This window comes from Pseudochaenichthys georgianus, chromosome 7 (assembly GCF_902827115.2).
Source record: "Pseudochaenichthys georgianus chromosome 7, fPseGeo1.2, whole genome shotgun sequence".
NCBI lineage: Eukaryota > Metazoa > Chordata > Actinopteri > Perciformes > Channichthyidae > Pseudochaenichthys > Pseudochaenichthys georgianus.
This window is the reverse complement of record NC_047509.1, coordinates 23,937,426-23,956,455: the sequence shown is the minus strand read 5'-3', so window position 1 is coordinate 23,956,455 and position 19,030 is coordinate 23,937,426. Positions and strand designations below refer to the sequence as shown.

Sequence of the window (19,030 nt, the reverse complement as noted above, 5' to 3'; positions counted from 1 at the left end):
GGTTGGGGCTGTAACAACATTTCCAAAACACTGTAAAATGTACTTTGCACTTCAATGGAGTAATACAAAGTTAAAATGGGCATTTTCTTTGTTGATTGAGCTGATTGAATTATGGTACAATCCCAGTCAAATGTACAATATATTATCGTATTATTTAGATTTATATATTTACAGTAAATTACTGGCTACTCCTGCAGTACTTTCACAGTACATATTGTAAATTCACAGTAAATTACTGGCTACTCCTGCAGTACTTTCACAGTACACATTGTAAATTCACAGTAAATTACTGGCTACTCCTGCAGTACTTTCACAATAGAAATGTAAAAGTACAGGCCCTTGTAATTAATGTACAACAAAATGATGTAATTCCCCAGTAACATACTGTACTATCACAGTAATTGAAGCTGTGAAGTTACAGTATACAGTTGTACCTTTACAACAATGCATTGTAATATCATGGATGTGAAATTACAATACATTGCTGTGAAGACATTCACAGTAAATTGCTGTGAACCTTACTGTGAAAGTCATGCAACAAGTTGCCAGGTAATTATTGTGAATTCACGGTGGATATTTTTACAGTGTAAGAGTTCTAGGGAGAAGAAGGGGGAGCAGGTTGAGGAGAGAAAGTGAGTGAGGAGTCTCTTGGCCAACAAGTCCTCCAACTCATACGACCAAATGGGTCGATTGTTCAAGCCCTTATTACGACCAAATATGTTGTTTGTTCAAGCGCTTAATACGACCTATAATTACGTTTTAAAGTTGTCGGCCTCTAGTGCTCCCATTGAATGCAAACGTTACAGAGGGTTGTTTATTCACAAATAACCCTCTCTGTAAAATCCTAAATTGTAGGATAGTTTGGCCATTAAAACGCTTTATGATTAGATTTCTAGCGAGAAGTATATATTGTACTTTTAGAATCCACATCCAGTCGATATGTAGGATCTATAGTTTGATAGATATTACGAAGATGATTTGAGGTTTCGTCAGGAGAACGTGTATATGCGGCAAGCTTCCATGTAAAGTTACGGGTTGAAAACAGTATTTCCGGTAACGACGTTTTCATAATAAAACCAATGATCAAATGATTTAACAGTGATATCTGCAGTACTCATCCACTAAAAAACATCAGTTTATCCTAGTTAATTATACGACATTAATTGGTTTAAATTGTGTACAATGCTTTTGTGTTTTTCCCATAGGTTTTTCTCTTTCGATTCTGAGAGACACATTTCTTTTTTCAGAGGTTTTGATAGGCTAAAATCACGCCGCAATGCACGTCGGGATATGGTGTTTATGTGATATGAAATCGGAAAACATTTTTAAAAATAAAATAATACTTTATTCCGAGTGTTCTTGCTTTTCTCTTTGAAAGTCATCACATAACGGCATTGTAATACACGGTTCGTCTGCATTACATATTACATATCTGCTGTAGATATTTATTTATAGAGCCCTGATCAGAAGACCTTTTGACAAACTGGAAGAGATACCGCCAAAACTGAATACGTGACGTAGACCATAAATATATCAACAATTAAACAACATCTTCCATTTCTTTTCACACAATACGTCTCCTTGCAGTATCAACACTAATGCGGCTGACTTTTATATTTGATCCAATTAGTAGATAGTCTGTATTTACACCATAACGGTGCACAGCTGATAGAAAGGGACTTTTTTGTAGTTTTTAAAGATATTACTGATTTTCTGAACTATCTTTCCAACTCCTCATGCAGTTGACTGTTACAGCAGGTCTATACAAGTTCATGGTACAATGCATAAGCTTCACATCGAGAGACTGAAACTGTATTTTCCTTTACCGTTCTGTTTTAATTTCACAATAAAGTGAATAGTCATATTATGTACGATATTATTATGTTTTATTAACTAGACCACTGGTCTAAACCGCACCTCCTAGTGGTTAAAGCACGTTATTGAATTTAGTTGTTGAATAAGTTATATTTGATGAAAACATTTAAATATTAAGAGGAGCCTACAAACAAAATAGGGGTCACTGATAGAAATATAGAATATAAAATATCAAGAAGATACTGTAGTGATCTCTACAATAAAACAGTTTAGTGCAGGACGTCCAAAGATATTAACAGGAGGATGTGCAAAACAGACAAACTGATAAGGCTGAATTTTACTCAGGTGTAACTAAAGTCTGATTTAAGGGTTGTTTATATTTCACATCATTAATCAGAATCTGCAAAGTAACAAAAATAAATGTAGTAGAGTAAAAATACCAGGTTAACCTCTGAAGTGGAGTAGAACAAAGTAGTACATGCTGCTGTAACAAAAACATTTCCCAACTTGGGATCAATAAAGTAACATGTTGCGAAACACACAATAGCCAGCATGTGTAATTCTGGGGGGGAGGGCTGGGCTGGACCCGTCCAAGTCCAATTTTGGATAGTCTGGCGTGGTTCCATTCCATTTCAAAGAGCTGTTTGACACTCGGCGTAACCTTGTCGCACTGCCACTCCAACATCCAATCACAGAGCTTGAGGGCTAATCACGGGGTTTGTAAAGCAAGGCGGATGTTGTAGTCCCAAACGATAGCTGGGGATTCTGGGTAGTGTAGTGTCTTTGGAAACTCTGTAGTGTCTAAACAACGAAAAAACTATTTGTTTCTCCAAATCGAAGGTTATAAACACAAAAGCAATGTACACAATTTAAACCAATCAATATTGTGTAATTAACAAGGATAAACTGATGTTTTTTAGTGGATGAGTAATGGAGATATCACTGTGTAATCATTTGACAGTGTGGGGAATACTTCCGGTTTTATTCAGAAAACTTCGAGACCGGAAATACTGTTTTCACCCACGCTAACTTTACATGGAAGCTGCCCCATATACAGTACACGTTCTCCTGGTGAGACCTCAAATCATCTTCGTATATCTATCAAACTGTAGATCCTACACATCCACTGGACGTAGATTATAAAAGTACAATATACACTTCTCGCTAGAAATCTAATAAAAAAGCATTGTAATGGCCAAACTATTCCACAATTTTGGATTTTCCAGAGAGGGTTATTTGTGAATAAACGACCCTCCGGAGCATTTGCAATCGACAGGAGCATGTTGTTTCTTACACGACCACTAGAGGGGCTACACTTTAAAACGTGACTCTGGGTCATATTTAGCTGCTGAACAATCGACCTATATGGTCGTTTTTTGTAGGAGGACAGGCTGCTCTTGGCAGGTAGGTACCGAGGTGAGATTAAACTCGTCTCTGATACAACACAAAGGTGCAGGGGAAGGAGGAAGGTCTGCACAGGTGAGGCAAGGAACAAAGCCAGCTGGTTCCCATTTGTCTGGCTTGACAAGGTATGTAATCAGAGGTACAAAGCAGAACTATCAGGGCCACACAAATTACTTCACAAAGCAGTAGACAAACTGTAGATGCAAGCATCCCACGGATAGTTCATTTGGAGTTAACCAAACTGGGTTTGGCAGGGTTAGCATGCATAGTTTGCCAACATGCATGCAGGAAGCATTTCCAAACGAGGTCGAGGGGGTTAGGTCAGGGTTGAGGCCTGTCGCACATTTGAATTATTTCAAGAGGTCAACCAAAATCAAAAAAGTCAAATTAAAGCGTCATCTTGTAGAAATGGTGATGTTTAAGGATTTCTGAGAGACCTTAAATTGCTTTTAACCAAGTCAGACTGATACATTTGACATACCATGAGTTACATTTTGGTTCAGCTCCTGTCTGAAGTGAGACGACAAGGGCCCCCAACCCTAGTTCAAAACTAACTGACCTTTTTCCATGGAGAACATTTCTTGTCTCTGGGTCGGAGGCGGCGTACCTGCATACTTGCCACCTCTGTTCCGTCGCACAAAGCAGGCCATGAGTACCACGAGGGTGAGGAGCGCCACAGCACACATGGTCCCGATGAACCAGCGCTGGGTGGAAAAACTGCTCTTCTGACCTACAGCACCTGTGTTTGCAAACAGAAAAGAAACACAGAGCTCAAAAATGTCCTTTACACATTGATTTATTTCAGTATGACCCCTTATGCACACAGCATCCAAGTCTATCCTAGACTTTAAAAAAACATGATGAATTCTAGTTTGAGAGGATGCTCTCACAATCCCTTCAGCTATAACACTCTCTTCTGAAGGAATATCAAATAGGAAATAACAAATGCACAGAGATGCAAGAAAAAAACTAAACTCACACATTCACCACAGTCGATATTTGTTTGTCAATTATATTTATGTGGCAGGTGGGAGCTCGAATCTCTAAACTCTACAGACTGCGTCGCCTTTCTCTCCTCTCACCTTGTAATCGAGTTTGGATAACGTCTTCAAAAATGCTAGCGTTATCGAGCAGCCTCTTGGACATGAGGCGCACAGTGTACAACGTCCCAGGTTTGAGCCCATCAATAACGTGGAAACTTTGAGAAGCGTTTACAGCCTCTGAAATCCGCCAGAAGCCATCACCTACACACAAGCAGCAAGTCTGTATTAGCTTCCACGCTATCTAAAAAGAAGAAAGGATGAGCTATTGCCAACTACAGAATCGTTGTTGAGATATAAATTAAAAAAATTAAATAACTTTAAAAGCATGTTAATATATGTAAGGGTAATCATAGAAATAATGGTTGTAGCAATGCAGACGCTAGGCTTATGATATATGTTTATATAAAACCTTCTCAGTAGCATCTACACATGTGTTACCTAAAATTCCCATCAATGCTTAGCAGGAAAAGTAGCTTACTGTTATTCATATAAGCCACATAAAGCTCCGAGTCCTGCTGCTCTTCTATGGCAGTCCAGCTGATTTTGGCAAAGGTGTCACTCACATAAGAGCTTACGTTCAACAAGGCTGGAACTGATAAAGAGAGAAGAAATAGGAGGAGGACAATAAAACACAGGCAGGCACAGAGAAAAGGAGAAAGAGGCAGGAAAATAGGATTAGCGGAGGCAAATAGGTTCCCCTGCAGCTTGAGCACAGTTCAGCTAGCAGAAACCCTTCGAGACGACAGTTCAAAAAGATACGCTGGGCCCCAGACTTAATTGAGTGGAGCTGGATTTTGGCTCATAAAGGGTAGATAGAGAGATTGTGGGCGGGAGTGACATAGCTGACATTTTCTGACGCCAACCCTAAAATCAGAATAGATTGAAACGACTCCATGTCTCGAATCCTGTTGTTAGCTGAAAGTTGACGATACATCAAGAGGGGTTTACACAGGGGTTTTATTGGCTGTATATGTATGAGTGTGAGCTATATACCTAAAGGAAGATGAGTAGAATTGCCTGGGATAGAGCTGGGAAAAGAGAGAGAGCAGTTGTGGCCTGAAAGGAAAGAGAAGCCTCAGATGTTAGATTCCTGCTGCAAAGCTGTCAGGTCTAATGCTCTATATTGTGCAACAAGCGAGCTCTATAGACTACATGAAGGCAGGATTGTTAGAGCAACCGGGGAAACTAGATTAATGGAAGAAACTGTGCGACAACACCGAGGATGATAGTAAACACACCTTAACTGTTTGGGTCTCACATGTGAATTCAAAGCGCAACTGTCAAACTTTTAAAAATAAATGTTCTGTATTTCCTGAGCTGTTAGTCAGGAAATACCCAAATATATATCCAGTGGTGGAAAGTAACCGACTACATTCACCTTTTGACATATTTGTACTTTACTTGAGTATTTCCATTTAATGGTACTTTATACTTCTACCCCACTACATTTTAGAGGGAAATATTGTACTTCTTATTCCACAACATTTATTTTCACTCAGTTACTTTGTACATAAACAAATTAAATGCTGATGTAGTAAAATGCTAAATTCTACCATTCAGCTCCACAGCACTTCAAGTACTGTATCTACATTTGGTCCACATCGACAAAACCACAATGCTAAAATGTTTTTACAAGTATAAAAACAGGATATTATAACAACCATAATAATGAAATACTGTGATAAGTTCAATTTGCATGACGATTACTTTTATTTTTTAAACTTGGAGTAGGTTTAGATGATAATATTTCTGTACTTTTTATTATTCTGAATTGGGCCATTGTCCAGAATGAGTACTTTCTGTAGTTTAAATTCATTTTCATGCTAATACTTTTGTACTTTTACTCACGTAACAATTCGAAATCAGGACTTTTACTTGTAGTGGAGTATTTTAAGTATTAGTTATTTATAGTATTAGTATTTGTACTTTTACTTAAGTAAAGGATGTGAGTGACTTCTTCCAACACTGACAATATCCGTACAACTATTAAGGACAAACCTTTACTGAGGCTACAGCCAGCTATTTGCTACAACAACACACACCACACATACACACACACAACCTTGACTATGTCTACAACTACTTCTTCTATGTGAGCAGGGCAGTGGCTGCAGGCGGTAATACATACTGCTCTGAACAGGGGCACCAGCTGGAGTCGGGGACAAATCTTTAAAAAAAAAATGAAATACAGCAGAAGATTACAGATATATGGAAAGCCAGCTTTAAGGTTTATAGACCAGGCATAAACACACACACTCACACACATGTACACCCACACACACAATTACGTGGGCAGTGCATCCTCATAAATACAACCGCACACAGGTGGATTTTGGATTTGATGACTGGTGGAGAGCTGCACCACGAGAGGGCTCCGTGGAGAAAAAAAACATCATACACTTTGTCCTCCCAATAAATGTGCTTTCTAATTGCAAGCAGGAAACAAGACATATTTCAACACATTTGTTTTTACCAGTTTAATTAAAAGGACTGTTCAACTGATATCCACAGACACACACATTTCTTAAACCTGCTTAACAAGAATAATATTCAGGTTCTTTTTACCAATTGTGGGCAGCTACTAAATGTCTGTGTCTTTTGGCCTTCTGTTGCTAAACAGGTATTATGCAGTATGTTTTGTTTAGTTGTTTTTAGTTTCAGGAAGGACAGCTAAATACTTAACCCATTTAATCCCAAATTTTTCCCAGACATGAAAATATCCAAATCTTGTGTCATTAGTAACCCTTTGAAAAAAATCAATCATTGTTTTTAAAAAAACTCGTGGAAAAGTAAATGAAATGTTATGTTTTATGCCCGGTCACAATTGTGACCGGTGGGATTATGTGTTGCTGTGAAAATACATATATTGAATTAGCATACTTCTCCAATGCAGTCATGCAAATTTGTATACATCCCAGCCTAGTTATCTACACATTTAAAACTCTGTCACTGGCAATCCCCATCAAATTCTAGTTAGACTTTTTACACAACAAAATTCCTGATACAACACCAATATGAACAACCATCAACGTTTTTCAACATTTCTATTTTAGTGCAACATGTATTGAAACATTAATATTATACAACTGTTGTAAAATGTGAACTTTTATTTTAGTACAATATTTGTAACATTGTCTTTCTGATATTTTAGTGCAACATTCACAAACAACTGTACAGCCAGTTGTGTGATTCATTCACATTGAACATAAAAGGTAACATTTAGAAAAGGTAGCATGTAGAATAGGTGTCCAATACTGAACAAAAATGCAATATATATATATATCATAGGCTTTAGAACCAAGTGCACGATTAGTTTGTGCATCACTATTTTGAACTACAATCTACTGATTGATTAACTTGAACTTCTTTTCCAAAACATTCCAGTCATTTTGGACTTTTCCCTTTTGTCATGGACTTGTCCTTTGTACTTCATCTCCACAGCCTTTATTGGGTCTGCTTTGTTTTTTTTGATAGCTATTACAGCCTCTTTGCATTCACTTGAAGCACTCAATGTGCAGTGGTGCTTTGCATTTTGTCACAGTGATGACATCTCTGGAACCGATGCATCGTGTTGATTGGCCAGTGAGATGATTTGTCATATCTTGCCTGATGTAGCTGCCAGCAGAGATCTCCTGCCCTGGCTCAGTGGTTTTGTGCCAAACTTTTGCATAAGTGACTGCGCCACTATCCTTGAGAAGGTGAGCAGATCAATGGTCCCTCCCATAATGGCTGTTCACAAGTGCACTGTTGAGAGACCATGCAAAGATGGCCACCACCACTTCTTAGACCTGATCGAGATATGGTATCTTGATACCTGTTGGTCATGAAGGTCAACACCACCCATGTGCTCATTGTATAGGTTGATGCATTTTGGTTGTGGGACTTTGTCTAATGTACGTCGATCCTTATTCCATCTCTTGACAAAGGTCTCACTGTATTTCTCCTCCATGTTTGTTGCCACTGTGACAACATTATTGTCTCTCCAATGGACCAGCAACTTGTCTCCTTGGGTCAAAACATCAGATGTTCCCAGAGATAACTTCATGAATTCTTTCTGGGGCTTGAATGGGACATCAAACAGACGATTTTGCCTCATTGTTCCAGAGCTCCCATATCTTCTTTTTGTCATTTCATCAAGGAATCCAAGAGAAGTGAAGAGGTTGTCATGGATGAACTTGCAACCTGAGCTTGCTCTGCAACACCAAGGACAACACTGGGTCCCTGACCTAACCCCGTCTCAGGGAGGAGAGTGTGGGATCCACCATATGGCTCCATGTGATGGATGAAACCACTGGATGAGGAGCAAGGCTCCATAGTTTGTAACCAAAGCGGATTGGTTTACCTCTTATGAATTGCTTACATCCATGGCGACCATAGTATCTGATCATGCTCTGATCCACCGACAGCCATTCCTGAAATGGCATGACTTTGTATGACTGATTGAGCTCGGAGAAGATGGGTCTAACTTTAAAAAATGGGTCGTCAGTGATCTTTGTGTTGTCAACCACATGAATTGAGGCCATTATTTCATCAAAGCGATTTCTCCGCATTGCATCTGAAATGCTTTCATTGTGTACATCACTGTCAGTGACCAGTACATGTGTCTTCTTGGAACAGAGCTGTACCCAGAGGTGATAAGGATCCCATAAAATGTGAGGAGCTCCTCCATACCCAGATACAGTTGCTGGTCCTTGGTCTGGGTGGAGTAGAGGTTGGACATTTCAATGGTGATCTCTCTTAAGGTAGGTGGATACATTAGTAAGAAAACATCCATTGGATCAGGGCAACTTTGTTTTATACATTCTGCAGCATTTGGGCTATACTGTGTGTTGTGGAATAACAGTGGAGGCGGGCCTCTTCGATCGTTTGAACACTCAATCTTTATTTTTGACAACCTGCAGCTTTGCCCTTGGCTTTTCTGACTGGACCTTCTGGCTCATAGAGGCCACTGGCTCTTTATCATGAACAGCGGAGGGGGGTGTGGAAGGGGTAGTGGTGAGGGAGATGTCATCATCATTGATAACGTTGTTCCCGTCATGATCAGTTTGCTGAAGTTCAGCATATGCATTCAACAGCTTGGCTGGCAAATGGCCTGACTCCCCCTCATAGTCCATATCTGACCCATCGCTATCACAATCACTGAGGAAAGCATCTTTCTCAGTTTGAGGGATAAATGTAATGTTGCATGCCTTATCAGGGCTGTCACCTGGATCCAACATATCCAGAACTTGACTCAAGGTAAAGCTAAAAGAAACAACACATTAAGAAATTAGGTTAAAAGACTATGTACGTGTAATACCTAGATGCACTGTGTTATCCCGCCGGTCACTATTGTTGCCGTCAACATGTTTACTCTTTCTGTTTCCACATTCAAAAAAAGTTAAGTTATTGCAAATGCATTTATCAATACTAGATACCTTAAAGATTATGTTTACCAAAAATCATTGTACTATCTTTACGTTAACATTCTTTACTAACCCTTTTTCTGGGAGCTTTGAGGCAGCCATCCTCTTCTCTAGGTGCAACCAGGAAGTGAACAGCTCAAGTCATGTGACATTTTACACTAAACATGTGACACTGCACATATTTCATTGAGACCTTTTATTTATCCAATATTTTCTGGAAATACATTGATATATAATTCAGTAACATTTATAGAGCCTTATAAGTGAAAATATGTTTTGCGGTCACTATTGTGACTGTTGCTTTAATTGCTCTAATTGTCCGTTCACAAACACTGGCCTAGTCGGTTGGGGTACGCTCCAAAACTTTATAACAGCAACAACAACAAAAATAGCGAACCAGCACAAGTTAGACAACAAAATAAAAATCCACAAACAGGCCGTCCATCACTCCCGGAGAGTAAACGTGTTCAGCTGTTGCCTTCTCTGCAACGATCTCTCGAACACGTCCCAGCTGTTGCCTTCTCTGCAACATTCCCCGAGTTCCCCTTCCAGGGCCAACCCCGTCCCTTAATAACCCGTAGCCCCTCCCACCAGGCTTACCGTCAACAGGTGACAACAATTACACTCCAAACCACATTTCAAAATAACAATCCGACCCAAACATAAACAGGTTAACCACCTCTTAATATAATCATTCCCCATAATTAACAAACGTAAATTAAATAATTGCAAGGTTCATAGCAGGAATTTAAAACACGGAAGTGATGCGCCTCCGTCTTTTCTCCGAAATGTTTGGTGTGTTGTGTGTGCCGGCTGTCAGTGGCGGAGTCAGTCACTCATGTGATCCGCTCCGTCACAGTGACCAATGGGATTACATGGGTTAATCATGCTACTGTATACTGTAAATCTCCATGGTCATACAGTATACAGATAGATGGACAGTCATTGTACATGTATATACGTTGTCAACAGAACAGAACAGCAACAGAATCTGTATATGTATTTTTTGCTTACTGACTGAGTTTGTCATTTTCCATTGTAACATGGAATTAATTTAAAATCACTGGTTTACTTTTTTGTAAAACATCATTTAATTCGCACATGTGGTTGCCTGTATTACTTCTCACGTTGTCCAGTGTAAACATTTTGAATATTAAAACGAATGACACATCGGTAAACTGACAGATTGTTCTGCTCTGATTGCTGAATCCTTTACTGACTCTATTGAAGATGAACACATCTTTATTATGGAGGTATATGCTCCTATTTACTCTTTGTCACGTTTGCAGTCGGCTTTATCTCTGTTGCTTTGTTGAATCATGAGATCTATATTTTCCTCTTTCTGCCACACTCTTCTGCCATTAGATCTTCTCTTTTCGTTTTTCCTGCTCATCTTTCTCACAGATGCTTCACGCCATCATTCTGTTGTGATGCTGTTCTGTCTCTCACTTCAGCCACTCTCTTTTTTTGTTCCAAGCCTTTTAAAGGGTCATGTGGTCACGCATCTGCTGAAACCTCTATGGCTGTTTTTTGTTCTGGTATGGCAGTCTGTTTGTCCAGACCATTTTTGAAGCTATGATTTATCCTGACTTAATAATAAGCATTAAAAGCTCACCAGGTAAAGTTTGAAAGGAGCCATTCATAACCACGGCTCAATAACTCACATACATTTATTTTTTCGCCGTCACTCCATGACCCCCCATCATCAACTCTAGAATTATGGTGCCCCTGCTCTGTGCTATTGGCATCCATAAATCTGCTCTGGTGCATTGTGACTAACGTGCCCCGAGCACAGCACTCAGAACCGAACCGTTTATCTCCCCACCGAGCCCCCTACCAAACCACATTTACAAACAGTGCATCTAACGGCTCTCAGGTTGGACATACATCGACAAGATGCAGAGCGTCTCTGAGGAAATTTAAAAGCCAGAGAGGAATGAATACCTTTTATTAAAACAACTTAGAAATGTGTACTACGAGGGCTGAAATTAACAGTTAAACTAAATGGTGGCAGGTAATGATTCCCATACTAGTCAGATTGCCTGAATTATTTGTTAAATTAAAGGTTAATAAAAAACTAAAACACATTAAAGCCACTAGCAAGTATAACATGCAATTATGGCTTTGGCACACTCTAGTGAAAGAAACCATATGATGATAGCAAAACATACCAGAAGGCACACATTTTAACTAAAGAACTGTCATCAGCATTTTCTGAACGCTATAATGCTATAAAATGTTAAAATGATTGGCTTCAGTGTAGATGACAGTGTAAAGTCAATGTGTTGTGCAACAGGATAGGATCCTAGACAGGGATTTTCGTTCTATGAACTTATCAGCTCATTAATTCCCTCAGTTGAAATATATGACATCCTGAACAACCACCTGATGAAAACTGAAGGTCATTAAGAGATTGTGTAATATAAAATCCATCGCCATCATTTATCAACTACAGTTGCAAGAAAAAGTATGTGAACCCTTTGGATTCTCCACACATAGCGTTGTGTGTTCCTTCCAAACAACTCAACTTTGGTTTCATCTGTCCACAGAATATTTTTCCAGTAGTGCTGTGGAACATCCAGGAGCTCTTTTGCAAACTTCAAACGTGCAGCAATGTATTTTATGGACAGCAGTGGCTTCCTCCGTGGTGTCCTCCCATGAACTCCATTCTTGTTCAGTGTTTTACGTATCGTAGATTCGTCAACAGAGATGTTAGCATGTGCCAGAGATTTCTTTAAGTCTCTAGCTGACACTCTAGGATTCTTCTTCACCTCATTGAGCATTCTGCGCTGTGCTCTTGCAGTCATATTTACAGGACGGCCACTCCTAGGGAGAGTAGCAACAGTGCTGAACTTTCTCCATTTATAGACAATTTGTCTTACCGTGGACTGATGAACATCAAGGCTTTTAGAGATACTTTTGGAACCCTTTCCGAGCTTTATGCAAGTCAACATTTCTTAATCGTAGGTCTTCTGAGAGCTCTTTTGTGCGAGGCATGGTTCACATCTGGCAATGCTTCTTAAGAATAGCAAATTCAAAACTGGTGTGTATTTTTTATAGGGCAGGGCAGCTTTAACCAACACCTCCAATCTCGTCTCATTGATGGACTCCAGCTTGGCTGACTCCTGACTCCAATTAGCTCTTGAAGAAGTCTTTAGCCTAGGGGCTCACATACTTTTTCCACCCTGCACTGTGAATGTTTACATGGTGTGTTCAATAAAAACATGAAAACATATAATTGTTTGTGTGGTATTAGTTTAAGCAGACTGTGTTTATTGTTGTGACTTAGATGAAGATCAGAACACATTTTATGACCAACTTATGCAGAAATCCAGGTAATTCCAAAGGGTTCACATGATCAGTCAGACATTTTCATGCCTCATTTAGGTGATGCCTTCAAAGAGTGCTATGTCAATTTTCATAGCTTTGCAGATGACACATGGTTATACATTTCAGTTGGGCCAAATGAACAAAATGCTTTGCATCCTTTATTTCTGCAATGAAAAACTAAATAAATACTATCTGAAGTCCAAAAAAAAAGAAACAGAAATGCCTCTACACTCAGACATTGCATCATCAAAGAGGATTTTGGATCTGTAGCTCCCCAGATTGATTCAGAAGTGTCTTTGAGTCCAAACTAAGCTTTGAATCGCAAATCAGCAGCAGTGCCAAAATAGCATTCTTTCACCCAATCAAGTTAATCTGTAATCCAACATCTCAGACAATGTGTGAAATACCGCCAGGATCCAGACACTCACAAGCTAGCAAAATGCCACAAAGCTAATGCATGCTCTCATCTCAAGCATACCATAGTAACTTCTCACTGCTCTTTTTTAAAGGAGTTGGAGGATAACATTATTCATAATGCTGCTGCTTGACTCCAAATCAAAACTATAAAAGCAAAACACACCACTCCTGTTTGTGGGCTATACTAGTTCCGAGTATCCTTCAAAAAAATATCTACAAAAATAAGTCCTGTAGCTTTTTTTTACTAAAGCTCGAAATGGCCCAGGACCATCGACTGCAATTTAAATTCACCTGAGTCCTCTGCTGTAGTTGTGTTGGATTTTTACAACCACTATCATATGAAAACTGGAGCCGAGACAGAGACTTCCGGTCCGACACAGAGATGGAAGCATAGAGCAACACGCTCCCGACCGAAAATATCTAAAAACACTGTCCGAACAACGCAATCCAACTCTCTGAGAGCATTTAAATCAACGGGGAAATATCGGACTAACGAAAAATGTCCAGAAAGGGAAAGAAAATCAATACCCAAAGTGAAAAGCACGACGAGGAAGAAATCGATCAGCTGTCTCAAGCAAGCAACAGCATGGATGATGACAAGCAGCCAGATGACGCAGATCACAGCGGGGAGGCTAATATGAGTTTAATTCTAAAAGAGCTGCGAGACTTTAGAAAAGACTCCTGCCAACAACTCAATGGAATAAAGGATGACATCAATAAAATTAACAAAAGAATGGAGGAAGCAGAGGAACGAATTGACGTAGCGGAGACCAGGATCCAGTCATGGGAAGAGGTGGTGACAGGCCTAGTGAAGCTACAGGTACAGACCAAGGCTAAACTGACGGACCTGGAGGGACGAACACGGCGCGAGAACATAAGGATCTACGGAGTAGAGGAAGGTGCAGAAGCCATGTCGACATCTGTGATCGCTTTTGTGGAAGAGCTACTAGTTAAAGGCCTGGAACTGACCCCCTCTACGCTACAGATCGAGAGGGCGCACCGTGCGCTCGGCCCCAAACCTCCGGCAGAGGCCTCACCAAGATCACTGGTGGTGAAATTCTCAAGTTTTCAAATGAAAGAAGACGTAATCAAAAAAGCCTGGCAGAAAAAGGGTTTTTATTTCAAAGAAAAAAAGGTCAACGTGGACCACGATTACGCACCTGAATTGCAGAGAAGGAGAAGGCAGTATGCGGAAGCCAAATCGGCACTTAAGGAAAGAAACATAAGATTCCAGAGCCCATTCCCGGCCAGATTAAAAGTGTTCTATGAGGACAATTCAGTTATTCTACTCTGTATAATTGTTCTGTAGTTGTTGTAGCTAAAAGGGCACTTTTGAGAGAATTTAAATCTCAGATCTGTCCACGTGAAACTGTCACTGCGTCCAGTTTCTGTCTGGGCTGCATTTAAATACGCACCCCTCTGCGTTGATTGTGCGTGACGTGTAGAAACAGCTGGAGAAACCAGTTCCCAGCTGACAAAGCAGTTAAATAGCGGTCTCAAAAACGAGTTAATTCAGTGTACTCCTTTGACCTGGCTGCTACACCTCCTCGGACGCAGAAACCGCTGTAAGTAATAATCTTGTTTAATTAGACTTCTCTATTTCAGTTATTCTACTCTGTATAATTGTTCTGTAGTTGTTGTAGCTAAAAGGGCACTTTTGAGAGAATTTAAATCTCAGATCTGTCCACGTGAAACTGTCACTGCGTCCAGTTTCTGTCTGGGCTGCATTTAAATACGCACCCCTCTGCGTTGTCGCCCATCAGCTGTTGAGAGTTAACTAACTAGAGGGGCGTGGCACCTTAGCTGTGAGAACTCAGCAATCAGGCGTCCATTTAGGCAGCTGTTTCTTGAGCGTCAGCGGCAGCGTCAGACAGCCAAAGACATTGGAGTCCTGCGGGAGTCAAAGACTGCCAAAGACATTGGAGTCCTGCGGGAGTCACGAGGGTGGCAAAGAGGAGGCAAATCCTACTCTAATTTGAGATAAGTATCACTGGTGTCTTATTCCTATTTTTCTTTTGTTTAGCTTTCCAGCCCCTCATGCTATAATCATGTGTATTTTCTCCATTCCTGTTCATGTGTCTTCTCGCAATTATCACTGGCCCCGTGTATCTCCTAATCGCTATAACCGGCCCGCTCTCGTCTATCCCACGCTGAGATCCAGCACCTAGTTTCAGGCGGCCTGTGGAACTGCCAGTCAGCTGTTCCTAAGGCTGACTTCATCTCTGGCTACGCCTCCCTGCAGTCTCTGGATTTCCTTGCTCTCACTGAGACGTGGATTACTCCATCCAACACATCCACCCCAGCAGCTCTCTCCACAGCATATTCCTTCTCCCATACACCCAGACCCACTGGCAGAGGAGGTGGCACTGGTCTCCTGCTCTCTCCCAAATGGAGCTTTTCCCTCTTCAAGCTACCTAACTTCACTCCTTCCACCTTTGAATTCCATGCCGTCACTGTGACCCATCCTATACAACTGACCATTGTTGTTCTCTACCGTCCACCAGGAGCCTTGGGGGACTTCTTGGATGAATTAGATCATCTCCTCTCACACATCCCTGAAACTGGCCCTCCCGCTGTACTTCTCGGAGACTTCAACCTCCAGACGGGGAAGATAGACGAACTAACATCTCTGTTAACCACCTTTGCTTTCTCACTGTCTCCGTCCCCACCGACTCATAAAGCTGGCAATGTCCTCGATCTCATATTCTCAAGGAACTGCACTACTTCTAACCTCTCTGTAAACCCGCTCCACATCTCCGATCACTTCTTCATTTCATTCTCTTTACCCCTTTCCAAACATAACAAACTAATCTCTTCTCATCCTGCACTTGTCCGCCGTAACCTCCGTTCCCTCTCCCCCTCTACCTTTGCCTCCTCGGTGCTCTCAGCCCTCCCTTCCTCTGACTCGTTCCAACTCCTGCCTCCAAACTCTGCTGCAGAAACTCTCCTCTCTACTCTCTCATCCTCTCTGGACTCTCTCTGTCCTCTCACATCTCGGCAGGCTCGTCAGTCCCCTCCTGCTCCCTGGCTAAATGACGCACTGCGTGCTAATAGAACCGTCCTTAGGGCAGCAGAGCGGAAATGGTGGAAATCCAAGCACCGTGACGACCTCCTAACCTATCAGGCTCTCCTCTCCTCTTTCTCTGCTTCCATCTCTCAGACAAAAAGCACTTTCTTTCAAGATAAGATCCAATCTTCCTATTCCAATCCTAAAAAACTATTTTCCATCTTCTCCACCCTCTTGGACCCCCCCAAAGCCCCTTCCCCCTCCTCCCTTCTGTCAAGCGACTTTGTTAACCACTTTGAAAAAAAGGTTTACGACATTCGCTCTTCTTTTTCTGACTCACCCCTACTCACCGCCGGATCACCTGAGCCACCTTCAACCGGCACACTAACCTCCTTTTCCCCTCTCTCTCCAAGTGAGGTTCTTACCCTCATTACCTCTGCCCGCCCTACCACCTGTCCTCTGGACCCTATCCCTTCAAACCTCCTTCAGACTATCGCTCCTGATATTCTACCGTTTCTCACCCATTTCATCAACACTTCTCTAACTTCTGGTCACTTTCCACACACTCTCAAGGAGGCGAGAGTAAACCCTCTCCTGAAGAAACCCACTCTCAACCCGTCTGATGTTATAAACTACAGGCCTGTCTCTCTCTCCTCCCGTTCCTGTCTAAAACACTTGAACGCGCTGTCTTTAAACAACTCTCCTGCTATCTCCATCAGAACAACCTTCTGGATCCGCACCAGTCTGGTTTCAAGGCAGGTCACTCCACAGAAACTGCTCTCATTGCTGTCACTGAGGAACTGCACACTGCTAAAGCAGCCTCCCTCTCCTCTGTCCTCATCCTGTTGGACCTGTCTGATGCATTCGACACGGTGAATCATCAGATCCTCCTTCGCACTCTCCAAGAACTTGGAGTTTCAGGCTCTGCACTTTCCCTCCTCACCTCATACCTCAAAGACCGCACCTACAGGGTTACTTGGAGAGGGTCTGAGTCTGACCCTTGTCAATTAACTACAGGGGTCCCTCAGGGCTCTGTTCTTGGTCCTCTCCTCTTCTCCCTGTACACAAACTCGCTCGGATCTGTCATTAGCCCGCATGGTTTTTCATACCACTGCTACGCTGACGACACCCAATTAATTCTGTCCTTTCCCCGCTCAGAGACCCAGGTCGTCGCACGCATCTCTGCTTGTTTAGCTGACATCTCTCAGTGGATGTCCGCTCATCATCTCAAGCTCAACCTTGACAAAACTGAAGTGCTTTTCCTTCCGGGAAAAGATTGTCCCTCTCTTGACCTAACTATCAACAATCGGCCCCTCTGTTGTTTCCCCGACTCAGACTGCAAGGAATCTGGGTGTTATCCTAGATAACAACCTGTCCTTCACTGCAAACATCGCTGCTACAACCCGCTGCTGCAGATACACGCTTTTCAACATCAGGAAGATACGCCCACAGCTGACCCAGAAATCGACGCAGGTTCTGGTCCAGGCTCTCGTCACTTCACGCCTAGACTACTGCAACTCCCTCCTGGCTGGTCTACCTGCATGTGCCATCCGACCTCTGCAGCTCATCCAGAATGCAGCGGCTCGTCTGGTCTTCAACCTTCCAAAATGTTCCCACACCACGCCGCTCCTCCGCTCCCTCCACTGGCTTCCGGTAACTGCTAGAATCCACTTCAAGACACTGGTACTTGCGTACCATGCTGCGAATGGATCTGGCCCTTCCTACATCCAGGACATGGTTAAACCGTACACCCCAGCACGTGCACTACGCTCTGCATCAACCAAACGACTCGCTGCACCCTCGCTGCGAGGGGGACCCAAGTTCCCATCAGCAAAAACACGTGGGTTTGCTATCCTGGCTCCAAAATGGTGGAATGAGCTCCCCATTGAAATCAGGACCGCAGAAAGCTTACACACCTTCCGGCGCAGACTGAAAACTCATCTCTTTCGACTCCACTTCGAGCGATAGAATGACTAACAAAGAACTGCTAACAGAGCACTTATATACTAATAAAGGACTGGCTTAGCCAGTTGAGCAGCACTTGAAACGATTGGCTCTTTGAAACCTGATGTTCTTATATGATTCTGTTTTCCTCAAGGTTGTGTCTTCCTGGTCGAATGTACTTATTGTAAGTCGCTTTGGATAAAAGCGTCAGCTAAATGCAATGTAATGTAATGTAACAATCCAGTGGTCTACAACTCGGCTGAGGAGGCAACAGCAGACATGGTGAAGAGAGGGATACCAGTGCCTGTCCTGCAGAACCCAAGCTCGTTAATAGGCCAGATTAACCGGCTGACCTGGGAACCCAGCAGAAAGCGAGGAGATCAACTGCACCCGAGCTCCAAGTTACACTTCAAGGAACGGCTTCGAAGCTTTCGACATCGGGATACCTGATAAGTAGCATTGAGACTATTTTCTTTTTTCTTCCTTCCTCCTTGCCTTTACTATCATTATTTTCCTCTCTACCCAAAGGTTGAGAGCAAACTGAATAGAACGCTTATACCACGGACACATGTGGGCACATTTCGGGTCGGTTTGCTACCCTCTGTATTTTATGGACCTATGTATCAGCTTAAGGGCTGAAGAGGGCCCCCTTCCATCAATAAGAG

The 19,030-nt window shown here is 41.9% G+C and overlaps 1 protein-coding gene across 6 annotated transcripts in view; it reads right to left on the bottom strand.

Moving 5' to 3' along the window:
* The window catches only part of chl1a (cell adhesion molecule L1-like a), a 71,814-nt gene that overhangs the window by 6,589 nt on the left and 46,195 nt on the right, over positions 1–19,030 (bottom strand). For 2 of the 6 annotated variants that reach the window (XM_034087814.2, XM_034087815.2), the window contains exons 24-27: positions 6,391–6,429; positions 4,741–4,854; positions 4,302–4,463; positions 3,779–3,958 (exon numbers count right to left, since the gene is read on the bottom strand). In XM_034087814.2, the coding sequence (XP_033943705.1) occupies positions 3,779–3,958; positions 4,302–4,463; positions 4,741–4,854; positions 6,391–6,429 (495 nt within the window). The remainder of the gene's footprint in view (positions 1–3,778; positions 3,959–4,301; positions 4,464–4,740; positions 4,855–6,390; positions 6,430–19,030) is intronic. The other 4 variants (XM_034087816.2, XM_034087817.2, XM_034087818.2 and 1 more) reach the window with 3 other exon arrangements.